Raw genomic sequence first — 18,720 nt, 5'->3', positions numbered from 1 at the left:
GAAATTAAAGAGAGCATTGAACTCTCTTTGATTGTATGGCACAAGCTGTATAAGATCAAACTGCATTCAATGATAATGGACAAGGAATTACAAATACTATTAAAAATGAAGTTGTGCAACTTGCCCCAACAGTGTAGGGCTCGAAGTTGATGCTGAAATATAAATGAACTTGTAGGAGGAGATAAACAACTTCTAGAAAATGAAAACTTGTTAGCACTAGCCAAGTCGCCAAATGAACAGCTAGATGACAATTTGAGTAGTAGTGACACATTTAAGTCAGGATCAACAGAAATTGAGTGGTGAATCTTCAGCCTCATCCCCCATTTCTTAGCCAAAATTGACAGTAAAAGGATTACAGGAGGCATTAGGGTAAATTGAAAAATTTTGTGATTATATAAGTGAAAATGATCCTGATCCTGATCAAGTACAAAAGTTGTAAATGGACTGTTAGGTGATATGAAATGCTACAAAATGGTGTTAGATCAGTTGCAACTATCAGTAAAGCAGAGTAAACTGGACAGTTATTTTAAGAAACCAAAGTTGAACTAAATCACAAGTTTTTCTAATATTCCTTAAACTATATTTAGACCACCTAACAGATTTATTTTAAAATAATAATTTTTTTATATTGTTTCTGTAATACTGTACTATATATAATCATATTTACTGTATTGGATTTGTTTTATATTCTATAAATTAAAGCATATTTGGCCAAATTATTTAAAAATTCTGTGCTTCTACCTATGAACAGAATTACAAATTTAGCCTATAAATATTACATGTATTTAGTAGGTAAATCCTAGTAGGGAACCCTATATATTTTTATTCAGAATACAACTTCTTAGATTTTCATACATAAGTAAAAAATTATGATCGTTTATTTAAACAACAGTTTTATAAAATGATTCTACATAATAGGCTAACAACTACAGATACAACAAAAAATGACAAATTGTGAAAATCTTTCACGATGGAATTTTTGAAATATTTTTCCCATTTTCAGCGCCAAAAAATCTATTGACATCAATAGACAAGATTCCAGATGACTTTACCATTGTAGACCTATATTATTAGTAAATAATCAAGGCTGATGATGAACATAACTAAGAAGAAATATATATTGTTGGAGAAGTCATTAAAAAGATGCAATTAAAAGGCAGCAGCAGCTGGCAGTGGCTTAGTAGCTGCCAGGGCAGCACAGTGGCAGTGGCTGTAGCTGCCTATGCCAGCTGCTGCAGGTCACCATCACCGCTTCTAGCTGGCAGCAGCAGTAGTTTTTATTTGTAAAAATCAATTTGTGATCAAATGGGTACATGTCAATTACAAAATTAAAATTTACAGAATCATTCAGAAATCGAATAATGTTTTCTTTGTGTTTTTGCACTAAAAAACACAATAAATAACGCTATTAAATAATCTATTATTGAATGATTAATTAATTAATTTTGCATTATCTAATTTTGTAAAATGTAATTGGAATTTTCATTCAAACCATATCTAACCACACACAATTAAATGTAGACGTCGTATTCAACCCTACCACATACAAACTTAAATACATACCGGTTAACCAAGGAAGGTGTGGTATTAAATTAAAACATTATAAATAAAATATATCTATTTTCTAAAACAAATAAAGTAATATGTTCTACCTACTGAGCATTTTGCATTTTAAAGATTATAAACATTATCAATCAAATGTTTTCCATTTTTTTTTTAAACACTCTTCACATCGACAATGCAAACATGCACAGGACTGCACAGCATATTTCATGCTATATTTAAGATATCTATTTATTTTTTTAAGCATCCAATATCTTGAATAAACACTACTTATTAAAATTCTCCATAGAAAGAAGTCAGACGCACCAGAGAGGGAGATCTTGCTGGCCATACCATGTTATACCACCATTATTAATGATGGAAAAGTTACCTTAAAACGGTCATTGAATCTCTGTACGAATATGTAGTAACTGTCTTATTGAAACCAGATTACCTGAGAGTAAAATATTATTTGATCAGCAAGAAATGTTTGAATCATAGACATACTAATCACATTGCATGTGTTACAGTACACCATAGTCTTTTCTATCAAGTGGTCATTCATGAAACCATTTAGATTTTCATGGACCAATGCAGTTAATTTTATTTATATATGAAACCATTTAATTGAATTAGTGCCTCATCCAGTATCAACAAGTATTAATAAACTCTTCATCTAAATATGACAAAAACTCTAGACAAACTTTATCTGGTTTTGTATGTCATGAGGTGTTAGTTTTCAATTTTATAGTGGTATAGATGTAAATGGAAGATCCTTCAATGTGCTAGTAGCAGAAATAGTTTAGTGCTAATGAATGGTATTTAATACAGAGTGTTTGGAAAGTTGCTGTGAACTGGAATTATGGAAGTGTAATGACAAAATTTTCTTATTGCTTGGTATTTTTATTTCATTATTTATAGAAAAGGATTAAAAACTAAGACAAACTAACTTTTCTTAGGATTAAGAAAATTGACAAACTAAAAACCACTGCCTTTGTCAATCAAGCATGATTTTTTGCGATACACTTCTTCTTCTGCTGAAGAAGAAGTTTCAAGGAGTTTGTAACTTGCGTGAGCAGGATACAAACTCCTTGAATGATTCATTCACCAAAGACATTTTGTAAAAAAGTTGTGACATTTTGTAAAAGCTGTGTGCACTATGGTGCCATCTTATTGGAACCAATCACGATTGATTTCTACTTCTGTTAACTGACTAATGAAGTTTGTTAAAATAGCACAATAACTATCACTATTACTGTAATTTCAAAAAAGATTAGACCTACAATGTGCATTTTACTTGCACCAACCCACACTCCAATTTTTATTTTGTGTAATTTATGGGGTTACTTGTCAACTAGTCGTGTATTTTGTGAATTAATGTACCTTCCTAGAAAAACCATGCTTTATCTGTAAAAAACATAACGGAAACTTTTCAGAAAACTTGTGTTTCATTAAATCAATATACTTATAACCTTCACAAAAGATGTGTTCTTTCAACAACTGACATCTTGGTTTATTGCTGAGAAATGCCCAACGAACCCACAGGGCAACCAACCAAACACCAAAAGAACAGAATGCACCATATAACTCTCACTGTGCATACTGCATACTGACTGTCTAAATGCTCTGTAGAACACCTGAAGTTCTGCTGATTGCTACACTAAGACCATTAATATTTGCTGGCATACAAACTGTTCTTCTTTCACCTTGTGGCTTCTATTTCAATGGAAATATTGTTGCTTCAAAGTCTCTGGCTCATTTTTTGAAGGCATGGATTCATGATGTTTAATTTAAAATGTGTAGAAAATACCTGCACAACAGTTTCATAATCGTCAGTATTTTTATAAATACTTTAATAGCATAAACAGCTACCCAATCACTGCTTCACAATGACTAACTGCAAAGTTCACAAAGTATACATAAATTATATATATGTATATACATATATTTATTCCTGTTTTCTTTAGTCCTCTGGTACAAATAAAACCACTTTATGATTAATATATTACTATTAATCTTTTTCCCTCTTTCCCTTTAAGAACACATAAAACATATTATAATACAGAATACAAAAAGTAGCATGAAAGACAGGATATAGTGTAGGAAATACAATTAAATGTAAAAAAATTAAATAAAAAGCCTAATAATAAAAATAAACAAGTACAAACAACAGTTCTGTACTTTACAAACTGAAATAGTAAATCTTTATTTTAACTATTTATTCTTTTATGAATGTAATTTTTCTTTTAATTTTTAAGACAAGTTATGAAGTGATATAAATAAAATAATATTGCAAATATATTATATTCTCAATTCAGATGTAGAATTAATGTTACAATAACTTTATTGTCTAACACAGAAATATTAAATGCAAAATATATAATAATACATTCTATTACTTACAGAACTGCTAGGTTTTGATGTTGATCTAGTGTCATGCTGTGGTTGAGATGGTTGTAACCAATCACGATCATCTTCATAATCATAATCAGAGTAATGTTCTTGACCATTATCAGACACTGAGCTACTGGATTTCTACAAACATAATTAAAAAAAAAACAATAAATAAAAAACTATATAGTTAAAAAATAGAAAATAAACTCAAAAATTGTAAGTACATTAATAATTACGATATCTTAGTCGCTTCAGGACGACAACAAACTAGACCAAGTATATGAACCAGACCAACAATGAATCCAGTAGTTATGCTGCCATAACAAGAAATAATCTTAAGCTTACACTATTTCACATAAATAAGAACATAATGGAACTTCAACAATGTTGATAAGTTACTCTGTGTACATATAAGTAATGTAGAATACATGTGTACTGATGGTCTAACTAACCTGGTATTTCTTTTAGATAAAAAGAATTTCAAGTTTTTTAAAGTTATATTTATAATGTATGAAACAAAAGAAATAAAATTACCACTATATATTACATACTTGGCATCAGATTTTAAAAAAATTTTCCATTAGTGATTGCTATTCAACAAGAAGACGTAACTTCAGTTACACTTCAATGATTGCATGTTTTTTTCTCTTAAAGATAATTTTAGAGGTTACAAAACGAATCATAAGAAAGTTAAGAAATGGAACTAATATGTGATCATGCCAATAATATACTACACATTACTCGGCTACAGTAGTACAAGACCAAATCCAAAAGTAATAACTGAAGGACTGTTAAAAGAAAAATAGGGAAAAAGATTTTATAAGGATATGCAGGTATAAATCTATGTACATAGTTGTCAAGAGGAGATTATTATTTGTCATTGACAGTGACAATGCAAAAGTGTTTTTTGCCTTCAAAAAAAAAAAAAAGGAAAAAATGCACGTTAGTTGGCACCTACATTTAAGTATTTAACATACTATGACCAGCTTTTAAATGACTTTTGTAGAAAGAAGCTCTTGCAATCAGGGCATCCAGATAGACTTCCACTTATCAATGAGTTCCTGATTGATTTCAAAACACTGAGCAGTTAACAGGTATCCCTTTATAACCTCCAAATAATAATATTTAATAAATAATAAAATGTTAATAACCTCCAATTGAGTCCATCATTACACTGGACAATGACATCTGAATGTTATTTGTTTATAAACTTAAATAATGCCTTTTGTGTACTATGTCTTACAGTTATTTGATAAAATTCTACTGTCACATTCATTGCTAGTGATCCAATCTGAATTTTGAAGAATAGTACCTTACGAGCTGATGACTTGTTTCCAGCTCATGACAAGGGAGACTTGTGAAACAAATGACTCGGATTCAGGTCTTTGGTTAGTTTGTAGTTTAATGCTGTCAGTGTAAGCTCAGCTTTAGTGTACGGCAATTTTCATGTCGATAAGTAATTAGTATATAACGTGTTGCGAAGCATAAATTCTTTTGAAAATTTTTTTGATAGAAACTGTGATCTTTGATGAATATTTTATTTATTATACCATATTTTTTTCATTTATTTTCTTTATAGTAATCATTAATTTAGTGTTTATTTTTGTTTGGTTAGTTAGGTTTTATTTTTAATATTTGTGAGAGGGTATTTGTATTTACAATGGCTGGTTTAAATGAAACTTTTGCTTACCAAAGCATTAATGAACTTGACGAAGATGATTTTTTTTTTGACAGAATTTGTTCTCTTTTGTTTCTTTTGACAGAAGATGTCAGAACAGACAGTGGTAGTGATAGTGATATATATCACAATGAGGATGATGAATTGCTGCTTATAACCAAGTATGGTGTAATGTAATTGTACCTGTATGATGTAATGTAATTAGGCACTAGCCCTGAAAAATATCACATTTATTGGGGAAAATAAAATTCTTTTTCCATTTGCTGCAGAAGGATAAGGTATGGTTCACATATTGTTCCCAAAAACCCAAAGCACGTACAACATGGTTTAAAGGATTGACAGTAGATGGACTTAAAACATTTATTGGTTTATTGTTAAATACTGGAGCAGTAAAGATGAATTGCCTTAAATACTATTGGTAGGTGCATCACTTATTTAACTGCCAATGCTTTCATGTCAGTATAAGAATCACGACTGATTCCTTTTAATTATGAGGAATTGAAATTTTGTAAAAAATAGAGGTATCATATAAAGTGAGGCCATTGATAGATCACTTTCACAAAAAAATGTTCCAGATTTTCTCCACTGCAACACTTGCTACTGATCAGGCAGTGTTATATTAATGGAAAGGACAGTTTTTGATACATCAATATATAGAAATAAAATAATTAAGTACATGATTAAAATGTATTCTCTTGTGGGACTCCATAACCTAAATTTAAGATTCACTATTAATCGTGGAAAATATTATTCTTTGTTGGCGAAGGATCATATAAATGAAGTGATCATGTATCTTTTATAAAATTGCACCAATTGTTGTCATTCTGTCTATAACCAACAAGCCACAACTAAACGACCAAAAAAAAACTCTTCCTTTTATCAATTATAATTATTATGTTTGGTAAATGAAATTATAAGAGAACAGTTGGTTTTACATAATCGGTGCTTGCAGAACTTCTCTGTTTTTCAATCTTGCTCTCTTCCAGCTCTTCATTCATAATTTCTGAGACATTTTCATCATCAGTATCAGGAACACAAACAGGAATGTCCGTGTCAATAGAGATCCACTGTTTAATCTTGTCAATTGAACTTATCTGCACAACATCATCAGAATCAATAAAATCAGCTTTTTTGAAACAGTTTTGATTGGTTTCAAGTTTTAATTCGTTCCAAGCTCTACATAACATATGAATAGCATCTAGAAGGGTAATATTTTTCGCCATATCATTTGCTGTCTTCTCATGTCCAGTTTCAACTATCACTTGAGTTATCATCCTTCTCATATTTTTTCTATATGTAACTTTCACGTTTTTACAATTTCCTGATCTAAGGGCTGAATTAATGCCATTGTATTTGATGACAAAAAAGATAATTCTATGCTTCTTAAATTATAACTCTTTGATGTATGAACTGTACAATTGTCTAAAATTAAGGCTATTTTTCTTTTCTGACCGATTAATTTTTCATCCTATTTAATCAAAAACTGAGAAAACAAATCAGACATCATCCATGCATCTTTGTTTGAATTTTAGTTTACAGGCAAGGAAACTCCATGGAAACATCTAGCAATTTTTTGATTTGCCTCTAACTAGGAGTTCTTTTTATCACTTCCACTCATGCTGCAAGTAAGGAAAACTATTACGCAGTCTTTCTGCTTTTTACCACCTGAGTTGTCAATTTTATTAAAATGTAATGAAAAATCAGTAATTGTTCCAAAATACAACCCTAGTTTCATCGCAACTGCAGATATCAGGTTTGAAATTTTTTAAAACCTTGGGAATGCAGTTCCTACTCACATGGTCTGAAAAGGTTGATCAACAACCAATATTTCACCAAATGATTTCTTGTAAACAATATTGTTTCTCTCTTTCCAATGTCCAATCAACTGTCTGTTTCAAAACATGGTTCCAAATTTTTCTGTAAATTGTTTGGGTTTTACCATCAAGATTCTACAATGATGTTTAATGTTCTCAACTCAGTGAACCACTTTAATAAAGCGTGTTCAATATTTTCATTCTTACCACCACATCTCCTCTTTCTGTTCATGCTCTCATTTAGGGCAACAGTAGCCTTAAATTCTTTTCAGCTTTTAATGATACAAGAAAGTGAAGCCTGAGAAAATCCTAGTGTTGTTGCAGCTTCTCGCTGACTACATTTAGGAAGTTTATCATATTTTTTTAAAACTTCAAATTTTTCAAATAAATTTAAATCCTTATATTTATGTGACATGACTTCGAAATTAAGAAAAATTTCTGTACAGTAGACAAAAAATACACAAACAGACAAAATCAAAAATGATCACAATGAAACAATAATAACGTAGCACTTAACATTAACAACTGTTGAAGCACATGCAAAAAGAAAACTAAAAGCTTTGAAAAACAAACAAATCGAACCATCTGTACAGTATACACAGTGCGGAAAGATGAAATGCACTGAAAAATGAATGGCTTGAAGTATACTGCACTGGCACATACGCATATTAAATCATTTACAAACAGAAATCTGGCACTGCGCTGTATATCTTTAGCCAGCTAGCAGCAAGACCATGGTAAAAATACCTAATATTAAAAATAAGACCATGGAAATATGACCTAATTCCTTGGAGTAATCAACTTAAACACTAAATACGGGTACTTCAGCAGAATGAAAGCATCAGCATAATTCAGTGCAATAAACATAAATAATACATCTTGTACTATAACAAATAAAGGTCTTAAAACATTTTAAGTATTAAAATGTTGATTCAATAAAACAATTTTTGATTCTATTACATGAAAAAATTTATACAAATTTCCTGTATTGATTTGCATTTTAGAAAAGTGATTAATAATCTGGTTGATTCAATTATCCAGTGATTCTAATAAGCAGCATCCACTGTACTTAATTTTCAATGGTCTTCAATAACACCTTAACAGTCAACATTGTATTCTTAATTTACACCTTGTTTTTTTAATCGTTTTAAAATTAAAATTGTAGAATAAACGCTTGTTACAATTAATTGAATTGAAAAGTCTGTGTTGTCAGATATGATAAATTTTCATGCATGTGAGCATACAAACAAGAATGAAAATCTTTATTACTGGTTAAGCACAAACTCAAGTATCTCCAGTATAACTGATGCATTCAATAAGTTGCTTCTGTATGTGGGTTCTTCTCAGAAAGAGATAGCATTGATAGCCTGTTATTTCAAGAGCAATGAGGATCATTCAACAGCTGTTACTCAAGCATTCATAGTAACAGTAAAGTTGATTAGAATTAGAGAGGAAATTTACACCACAAGCAAATGTACTTAGAAAGCAGTTTTTTCAAAGTTTAAAACACCTACACAGAAAGAAATGAGGTAGTTAAAGCTAATCTATTGTCAGTTTACTTCTACTGGAAACAGTGTATAAATATAAAAAAACTAAGTAACAAAATATATTGTGAAGTTATCAATAGCTTGAAAGGAATCCTTCCTATTAATAGAAATTCAATACATTTTTTAGAATTAAACAAGTTAAAATAAAATTAATACTCACAACAACTAAAGCAGGATGAACAACTTTTTCCTTTACTGCAGAGCTACATTTCCCTACTTTTTTCCTAGGAGGATGATATTCTCGTAACGAACGAACCTTTGATTCAACATTAGTTTTCAGTATTCTTGGATGGAATGGGACAGACTTAAATCCATCCAAAACATCTTTTGGCTTTTTTTCCTGTAAATTAAACATTACATTAATATCATAACAGAATTTTTTTTATAACCGAATTTGCCTAGTAATAAACTACCCAGCCAAAACGTACAAATAAATACACCATTATTTATAAGCATTGAATACTGACTTATATAAAATAAAATTTGCCAGCACTCTGGTGTAATTATTTTTACTAACTGCTACACAGTAGTCCTAGGTTTGATTATATATCAGAATAGATAGAAAAAGAATTACAGTATAAATCAACAACTACAGTATTATATTATGTTCATATAATAATTTTGGTTGTCACAAAATAAAATACGAGTAACATTTATGTATAAAAACAAACAGGCCATTTTAAAAGAAGATTTTTAAAGCATGTAAGGGTTATAAGGAATAAAAATATTGAACATAAAACAAAATTAAGCGTAATATAAATAACAAACGTACTATAATTAATAGACATTTTATAAGTAAACAACAAAATAACTGAATTAGAAGTCTATTACATTTATACATTTGAAAATAAAATCATGTTAATAAATTAACAGAAAAACCAAAAGAGAGATATTTTGTTTAAACTGGAAAAGGCTAATACAGCTTACAAACAACTTAAAATTATTCATAACAGATACTGAAGTCAATAACATATAAGAATTTGACAAAATAATATATGGTTTAGTTAAATATACAATCTATTTTTTTATAACATGAAATCTATGTAAGATTTAAAAAATATATTCAGTGTTATTTTTAAAAGAAATGATGATGGAAGAATTGTAAAGTTCATTATTCCTTGAAAAACAAACAATCAATCAATAATAAAAGAATGATGTATTTTGATGATACAAGAAAGTGAGGTCTGAGAAAGTCCCAATGTTATTGCAGGTTCTCACTGACTACATTTAGGAAGTTTATCATATTTTTTAAACTTCAAATTTTTCACATAAATTTAAATCCTTATGTTTATGCGACATGACTTTGGAATTAACACCATGTCTGTTCAGTACACAAAAAATAAATAAACAAAATCACAAATGATCACAATGAATGTAATTCCTTGTATTTTACTCCTTAAATGAATTATTGATTTGAATACACAAAATAAAAAGCACTGGAATTAATAATTGTGAATTTACAATATAAATCCATACTGATATAAAAAATTAAAAAAAAAAAAAAAAAAAAGGTAAAAACTATGAATGAGTTCTACAATAACTACAAAAGGAAAAAAACAGTAATACAACATTTTACAATAGATATTTCAAATTTTTTTCAAGAGATTTTATCAACAAAAATAATTTGTCATCCATGCTGTGCACATGTATTCATCTTACTGTAACACAGAAAAAAATTTACCTGCGCATTACATTTGTGAACAGATTTTTAAAATTAAAGTCATATATTACGATAAAGAACATTATAACAGATACGCCAGTGGATTTTGATGAATAAAAGAACAGTGCCATCAGAGTTTGGAGAAGGGAGATGGGTATGAGCTGTTGCTATATGAGTCGTTTTGAATTTCAGTTGCAGTAAAACCGTGGTCAGTAAACCAATGAGTTTATGCCTTATAACTTACATTGAAACTAGTGTCCGTACAATGAAAGTTTCATTGTGAATTTCCACTATTAGATAAAGTTACTTTATGTAATCTAATCTTAGACTGATACAATAAGTTTCAGTCACTCAACAGTGTCTTTCACATGCATGAAGGAAAACAATGTAGTATTGATTCTAGAAATATTGAAAGGGTGAGACACGTGATAATTCCACAATGCTCAGCCAGGCATCATTCAAGATCACTGAACTTAAGGTCATGACACGAAAAATCCTGAATCTGTAGAATTTTTTATAAAGATTCAGGGTTTTAACTGTACAAAATTTAAATGATTTACCTTCACAGCAAGGATTTTGTAATGTTTTTCAAGAGTTATAAGAAAATCCTAAGTTTTAAGTAATTTACTTATATTATATGAAGCTAGACTTTAACTTATGCTACGTCAATAAACAGAATTATTAATACCAGGTTACAGAACAATTCTAAACAAAATTATTCATGAGATTTCTCTGCATAGAGAAAAAGTAACCATATGGTGTGGAATTTCAGCATTTGCCATTTTTGGCCTGTACATTTTTGAAGCAAACAATACAAAAGTAACCATCATCTGAATGCTGTGCTGACTGTGGTTCCAACAATTTGTATTATTTGTACAGTGCAAATTTCAATACACATTTTGAGAAATATGTTTCCTGGCTACTTAATGTTGCACTACAGCAGCCATCAAGCCTCCCTGTAACAGCACCTGATTTTTATTTATTTGTGGGAGTTTTTGATGTTTAGAGTATACATCAAGAAGCCTTAAACATTACTGGAATTAAGAGGACAGCATTAAACTAGAAATCTTTGCCACTGATGTGAACATGCCATGGAATGTCACAGACAATGTATGTGAATGGATTGCCGAGTGCATAGAACATGGCGGTATCCATTTAACAAGTTTTAAAATTTAAGATTCTGACTGTTTCACCATTAAAATTTAACTATTTTGTAAGTACACTAGGATATATTTTTTCTCTACCTTAATAAATAACTGGTCCAATAAACTACAATTTAAATTATTGAAAACCCAGTTATGCATCAGTTATAAATAGTTATTACTGCATTATATAGCCTCAGAAGTTTATAACCATGCTGTAAGTTTTTGCTGAAATATCTAAGGTACATATGTTTGTCTCAGGTACATGAGATGAGATACAGAATCAGTAGACTATGTCAAAAATAAATTTAGAAACTACAGGATGAAAAATAATAAAGGACTATGTGTAGAAATTTGATTAAATTATTAATTTTAGTATATGTCAAAACTTTGAACTGAAACTAAGTTATTGAAATTATTCATTATCATATGGTTACAATCTAGTATGTTTATTAGTGATGTGTAATACATAAATTAGGTAGTATGTAATTAAAGAAAATTCAAAAGTTTACCTATGTGCCTAATCTTATCAAACCTCCTTCAAATTTTTTAACCTACTCTACATGCTATTGTAACTGAACATCAAGAACATCATAAATTTTACTTTTCTCAGTTATACAACTTTTTCAGTAATCTATTTTAATCTCCACAGTTAAAATAAAAATAATAATTATAATTAATCACTTCTTGACACAGACTTTCTTTATGTCGAGCTAATTATGTAAATATATATTATAAAAATATTTATATTATATAAATATAGATTGAAGAATATCTTACATGTTTGTGGGATGTCTGATCAACAGTAAAAGTTTCATTTTTTGTAAAAGGTCTTCTTGGAATCTTCTGTTCAAAACCATTTACACTTTGTCTATTACTGGAATAAAAATTTCAGGAATAACATTAAAGAAAGAATAACAAACAATAAATGATAAAAAAACAGTAACTAAAGTGCAACAGATATGCAGTAATTAAATGAATGTTATTTTATAGGTGAGTGAAAGAGCACTAGTGAGTATTTCCTGAATTCTGCATACCATTGCTCTTTCTTTTTTTATGAATTTTCATAGGGGCCTCCATTTAAAAACTCAGGTTATTAATAAGCTTTCCTCTTTTCATTCCTGCACATTCTTGTGGTGTCTACTGAGGCTCATTCATTAAAAATAACCGTACTATATATATTTTTTTTATTACTATAACCTTGCACAAGGTTTTAGACATACTTTAATAAAGAAGATGAGATGGATGAGTTTGTAGGTTAAAATATGTAAGATCTATTTCTAAAATGAACCAAAGACTAACTGATTTAGGAGCTGCCATAGTAACCACTAAAACAAATGATAAATTCACCTTCTCCAGAATCCCACTTACACTTCTTATAAATAGCTATTATATATTTTCAGTTTTATACAGAATTATTCAGGAGTAAAGGGAAGTAATTTTGGAACTGATTTTAGAGTTTGAAATAGGTTCATACAAACATGTGTACGAAAATGCTATCGAGTTATGGGAGAGTTACGGCTACTGAAAAATTTCACTCAGATTTCAGTTCCACTGGTGAATGAAATGAAGTCATAATGAAATTTTTTAAGGCGTTATATAAGGGGTAACTTTCATGATTTTTGACTTGAAAAATTTAATAAAACAGGTCCCAGAACGGTACCTCCCATAGTTTTCATGATATCCAACGTAAAACAAAAAACTTTAGTGACTAAAAATACTTTTTTTTAGGTTCTAATTGTAATAACTCTGTTAAATGACTAATAAATGCGTAAATTTTATTTTTAAAACTAGAGGAGAGTTTAATTCTGAGAAAATTATTTATGTAATAAAGTCTATGAAAAACACGTCAACTTTTTATTATTAAAAACAAAACTTGACAAAAAATGTTAGCATTTATAAAAGTTAAAAACAGCTATTTTTAGTACAATAAATTTAACTATTTTAAAATTAAAATACTTATAATTTATTTTTAAAAATAATATTTTCACTCTGGTTTATACTGTATTAATTTTTCATAAATGTTAAAAATTCCACCAATGACCGATGCATTTTTCAACTTGTTTCCTTATATTTTCTGTTCCCAACCTAACATCTTCATGTTCCTTGATGAGAGTAGCAGCAATGCGGATTTAAGCGATCAGTTCATCACATGTGTCTACTTTTTGCATGTATAACTTGATTTTCATCCATCCCCATAAACAGTAATCTTAAGGTGATTCTTAATGTTCTTAAGTAACAATGATCTTAATATATAATAGGTATATAATATATATATATATATATATATAAAATATATAATAGGTAAACAGTGATCTTAAGGTGATTAAAGTAATCTTTCCGGTGATAAATGTGGCCAATTTACACTGGCCCTTTATGTCTAATCCACTTACCAGTAAACCTTTCATCTAAGAATTGGCTTACTTCAATCATGAATTGTGTTGGTGCTCCATCAATTTGATTCACATTTCGATTCGTTTCACCAATGAAAAATTTTCAAGCACTATTTAAGAAATTCAGTGTTTAAAAATTCCAGATAATTTCTCCTTGACAAGTTGTTCTAGTATGAAAGGGCTTATTAATTGGTTGCCAATCATGCCACCCAGATATTCACTGAAAATCATTGCTGGAAATTTTATTCAAATACAGCATACGAGTTTCCTTCAGCCTACCAATGTGAATTACATGAATTGTTTATGCCATTATGAATAAAAGTAGCTTCATCTGAAAATACATGAATGGAATTAAGTGGTAATTTTTTTGTTAACTAATTGACAAAACTGCATAAGTCTTGCAATGGTCACCAAGCTGGAGGTGTTGAACTTTATGAATACGATAAGGACACAATCCATGAACCTGTAATGTCCTCATATTGTAGTTTGAGCAATGCTGTATCATGTAGAAATTCTAAGCATGCACTTTCAAGGACTAAGCTGTACCACTGAAGATTATTTTCTTTTTCATCATGTAACAATTGACGTTCAGCTGAAACTTGAGCTAGGGGAAATGTATCATTTGTGTGAAAATTATTAAAAATTCTACAAAATATTTTATTGTTTGGTATTACTCATCCAGGATACCTTTGTCAGTATACTTTCATCGCAACTAGAGCACTTCTATTGCAAAACCCCTAAACAAAAATAATATCATCTTATCCTGCATGAATGAAGAGATGCAGCATTTTTCAAAACAAAGAATTCAAACGGAATTTCACTTTTTTAAATTCAGATACAATTGGAAAAATGTAGGTACAGTTTAGAATATGACAGACACAGAAATACTACATAATTTGATTCTCGAAACAATTTATTGTTAATATAACAAATTAAACAAGTTTATTAACATATAACCACAATTTTATGACAATGAGTAATATTCATATTAATTTTGAAGCATACAGTTATTGATACCAACCTTATTTTTCCAAGGTCTAAATTTATTGTACTAAAGACAGCTGTTTTAATTTTTACAAATTCAAAACATTTTTCTGTAAAGTTTTGTTTTTAACAGTAAAAGTTTTTTTTTTGTTTTTTATACACTTTAGTACATCAATTTTTTCAGGATTCTTTATAAGTTTTGATAATAAAATTTAATCATTTAACAAAATTATTGTGCTTAAAACCTAAAAAAACGTTTTTTTGTCACTAATTTTTTTTTACATTGGATACCATGAAAAGTACAGGAGTTACAATTCTGGGACATGTTTTATTATTAACCATCAAGTTTACCCATTATATAATACCATAAAAATTTTACCGGGGTAACTAAAATCCAGGTGAAATTTTTCACTAGCTATAACTCAAAAATAAAGCATTTCTGGAAATAAGTTTGTATGAACTTTCTTATGAGAGTAAGTAAAAAATTATCTACATTTTCATCCTAACACACTTTTAAGGTTGTCATACCTATTGTTACATATTGTGGACGTGTGCTTAAAGTTGTTATGATTGCAGTCATGTGGAAAATATTTGATCCTGATCGCATCATTTGCCTTTTGATTATAACAGTGTAAACATGATTGCTCTGCTAACAGTTTTAACAAAGGAGAAACAATGAGCAATGATCCTATTTCTCTGGTTGGAGGGAGTGAAAGGAGATAAAATTCATCTTAGACTTTTATCGCAAGAAGGGGACAGTGTTTTATCACATTTTTTTTTGTGACTCAAAACATTAAAGGTGGTTAGATGAGTGTGATATATAAAGTGGGAGCAGGATGCCTATCAGCCTCCACCATGGATGACAAGATTTTGGAAGCTTGAGAGATGGGACTGGCAAATAGGTGAGTTACCAACAATGATATAGCATCTTCTTTGAACATCAGTAGTAATTCTGTCCATCAAATCCACAACGAGCTCTGTTTTCATAAAGTCTGTGCAGTCTATGGTCAAAGAAAGTGTTTTTGCTGACAACATCCGCTCGCACAAGGCTTGCCACATCAACAATTTAAATTTTGAAATAATGGAACACCCTCCCTAAAGCCCAGATCTTGCTGCCTTGACTTTCTTCTGTTTGGACCACTCAAGGATGCTTTGCAAGGGTCATTGATTTTCCATAGTTTAGATGATTTTACATTGCTTTGTTGATATTAGATAAAATTACAAATAAATTACCTTATTTTTCTACAGTTTCCTTCAACAAAAATATATTTTTTCTATTCAACAGGTAGCTTCTTAATCCCCTGATAAAAAGAAAAAGATGGCTGCCAAAACAACCAATTGTGCATATAATCCTCGACTGCAGTATCGTCTTTGAATTTTTATCCTCCTAAAGCTTCTTTCAGGAAACTGAACATGTGAATATCACATGGTGAAAGTCTGGACTAAACAGTGGGTGTTCAACAAATGTCTAGTGAATTCTAGCAAGTTTATTGTCAGTTGAGCTGCTGTATGCAGCTGTGCATTTTCATGGAGGAGGATGTTTGTTGCAAATCAGCTGGTGGCATTGTTTGTAGTGATAAGCAGCCCTGACATCATCCAACAACTGGCAGTAGTATACCACATTTATCCTTCGTTCATGCAGAAAATCAATCAATAACACACCTTTTGAAACCCAAAACACAGTTGCCAGAACTTTTCCAGCTGACAAGCATTTCTTGGCCTTGATCAGCACCACCTACCCACTATTCCTCCTTTCCATACTTGTTCTCTTGCTTTCTGGGGTGTAGTGGTGGATCCACATTTTGTCACAGGTCACAATATCACAAAGTGGTTCAAAAATGCCTCTCCTTCTCCTCAAAATGATTAGAACCCACTGATAGATGTCTTTCTGAAGAGTTCTCTGTGCCTTACTGAGAAGATGTGGAACTCACCTTGCCAACACTTTGCTGTATTCAAGACACTTACATCCACCTCTGATGCAATTTTAGCAATGGGTTATGCAATGGTAATCTTCCACAAGGTCACAAATGGCCTGAAAGTTGTCATCACTGATGCTGTGGATGTTCGTTATTTTCATTCTCCACTACATCATGGCCACTTCAAACTTTTTTGGCTCAATCAAACACTTGAATTTTTGACAGGGTAGCGTTTTTGAATTGAATTGTGCCTGGAGTCGAGTCAAAATTTCAGAGGATTTGACACCTTTATTGGCAAGAAATCAAATTATAATTTTTTGTACAGCTGATGATGGTACCTCCTGCTCAGATATTCTGCTACTACTCGCATGGGAACGTGACCTACATGCATAGCTGGCTCCAGCTGCTCCCATCCACACATATCCAACAAACTACCTGCAGCACTCCACTACATTCACTGCTCTTCTTCAGTCCATGCAGTAAAATCCAGTTTATGATCGTTGTATACAATTCTCAACCATATTAACATTAAAAAAGAAAAGCAGAATACAATTTTCTCATGTCCCTTATGAATTTTTAACAAAATGTTTTCATCTCAGCCATAATTTTATAATGTACGCATAAAGAGTCAGGCCCTATTAGGCCAAAAATGTTTTAAAATGACACAATTATTGAAAAAATATTTTTTATTCATATTTCAATACACAGTGCCAAATAAAAGAGGCAATATCTCACGAACAGATGACATTTTTTACAGATAATAATTTTAATGTTGCAACATCAATATTTTGTCTCATAAAACACAATACCTTTGGTATGAGTACATTTTCAGTCAAAAGTGCAAATTGTTGTACAATATGCACACGGCAGAATTGATACATAGTTACTAATCTATTAAGTTATCATTCAGCAGGATTACCAACTAATGAAAGTGTATTTCTTTCCTTTTAACTCTATTTCATTTCATCGCACTAAATTAATACACCAGGGATATGACATGTTTATTACATATATTAATCCTTAATGAAACAAATGGTGTTATTTTAATAATTGGAATTGGTTTGGTCTAATATTTATGTTGTACATAATTAAATCATTAAATATTACACTGAAAACACAACGCAAATGCTAATTTAATTTTAATTGCAAACTAATATTTCAAAACAAAACAACACATCAGAAAATCTTTTATACTTTTTTCACATTTTAATTAAAAACTGGGAAACCCTCTAAAATCAAAAACCCTTGTCACAAATCTATAGAAATATGCACTATAAATTAATGATATAAATAATTTTGTTTACAAGTGTTTAAGGATCAGAAAAATATCTAAATGTAACTTTTAAACTCCAAAGTTTCACTTTTATACCTGATAACACTATAATTCGCTTCAGAAAAGATATTGAAAAAATATTCATACATGGCTTAATAAACTGATATCACAAAAAATATCTACAAGGGTGGTTCAATAAGAATTCGTGCTAGGAATGAAAATGCAAATTTTTCAGAAAACATTTTTTTTTATTTTTCAACATAATCTACTTTTAGAAGGATACATTTTTCCCAAAGTCCCTGCCATTTTTTTAGACCCTCTAAAATCTTGATGATGACTTCTTCGTTTGAGCTAAATTTTTTCCTTTGAGCCACATT

At 30.1% G+C, this 18,720-nt stretch overlaps 1 protein-coding gene across 1 annotated transcript in view; it reads right to left on the bottom strand.

Annotated features, from left to right (window-relative positions):
• Window positions 1-18,720, bottom strand: part of LOC142325522 (uncharacterized) — a 64,407-nt gene that overhangs the window by 22,632 nt on the left and 23,055 nt on the right. Inside the window, exons 4-6 of the mRNA XM_075367391.1 lie at window positions 12,558-12,654; window positions 9,136-9,315; window positions 3,946-4,077 (exon numbers count right to left, since the gene is read on the bottom strand). Of these exons, the coding sequence (XP_075223506.1) occupies window positions 3,946-4,077; window positions 9,136-9,315; window positions 12,558-12,654 (409 nt within the window). The remainder of the gene's footprint in view (window positions 1-3,945; window positions 4,078-9,135; window positions 9,316-12,557; window positions 12,655-18,720) is intronic.

This window comes from Lycorma delicatula, chromosome 5, assembly GCF_047948215.1.
Source record: "Lycorma delicatula isolate Av1 chromosome 5, ASM4794821v1, whole genome shotgun sequence".
NCBI lineage: Eukaryota > Metazoa > Arthropoda > Insecta > Hemiptera > Fulgoridae > Lycorma > Lycorma delicatula.
This window is presented reverse-complemented; position numbering and strand designations above follow the sequence as displayed.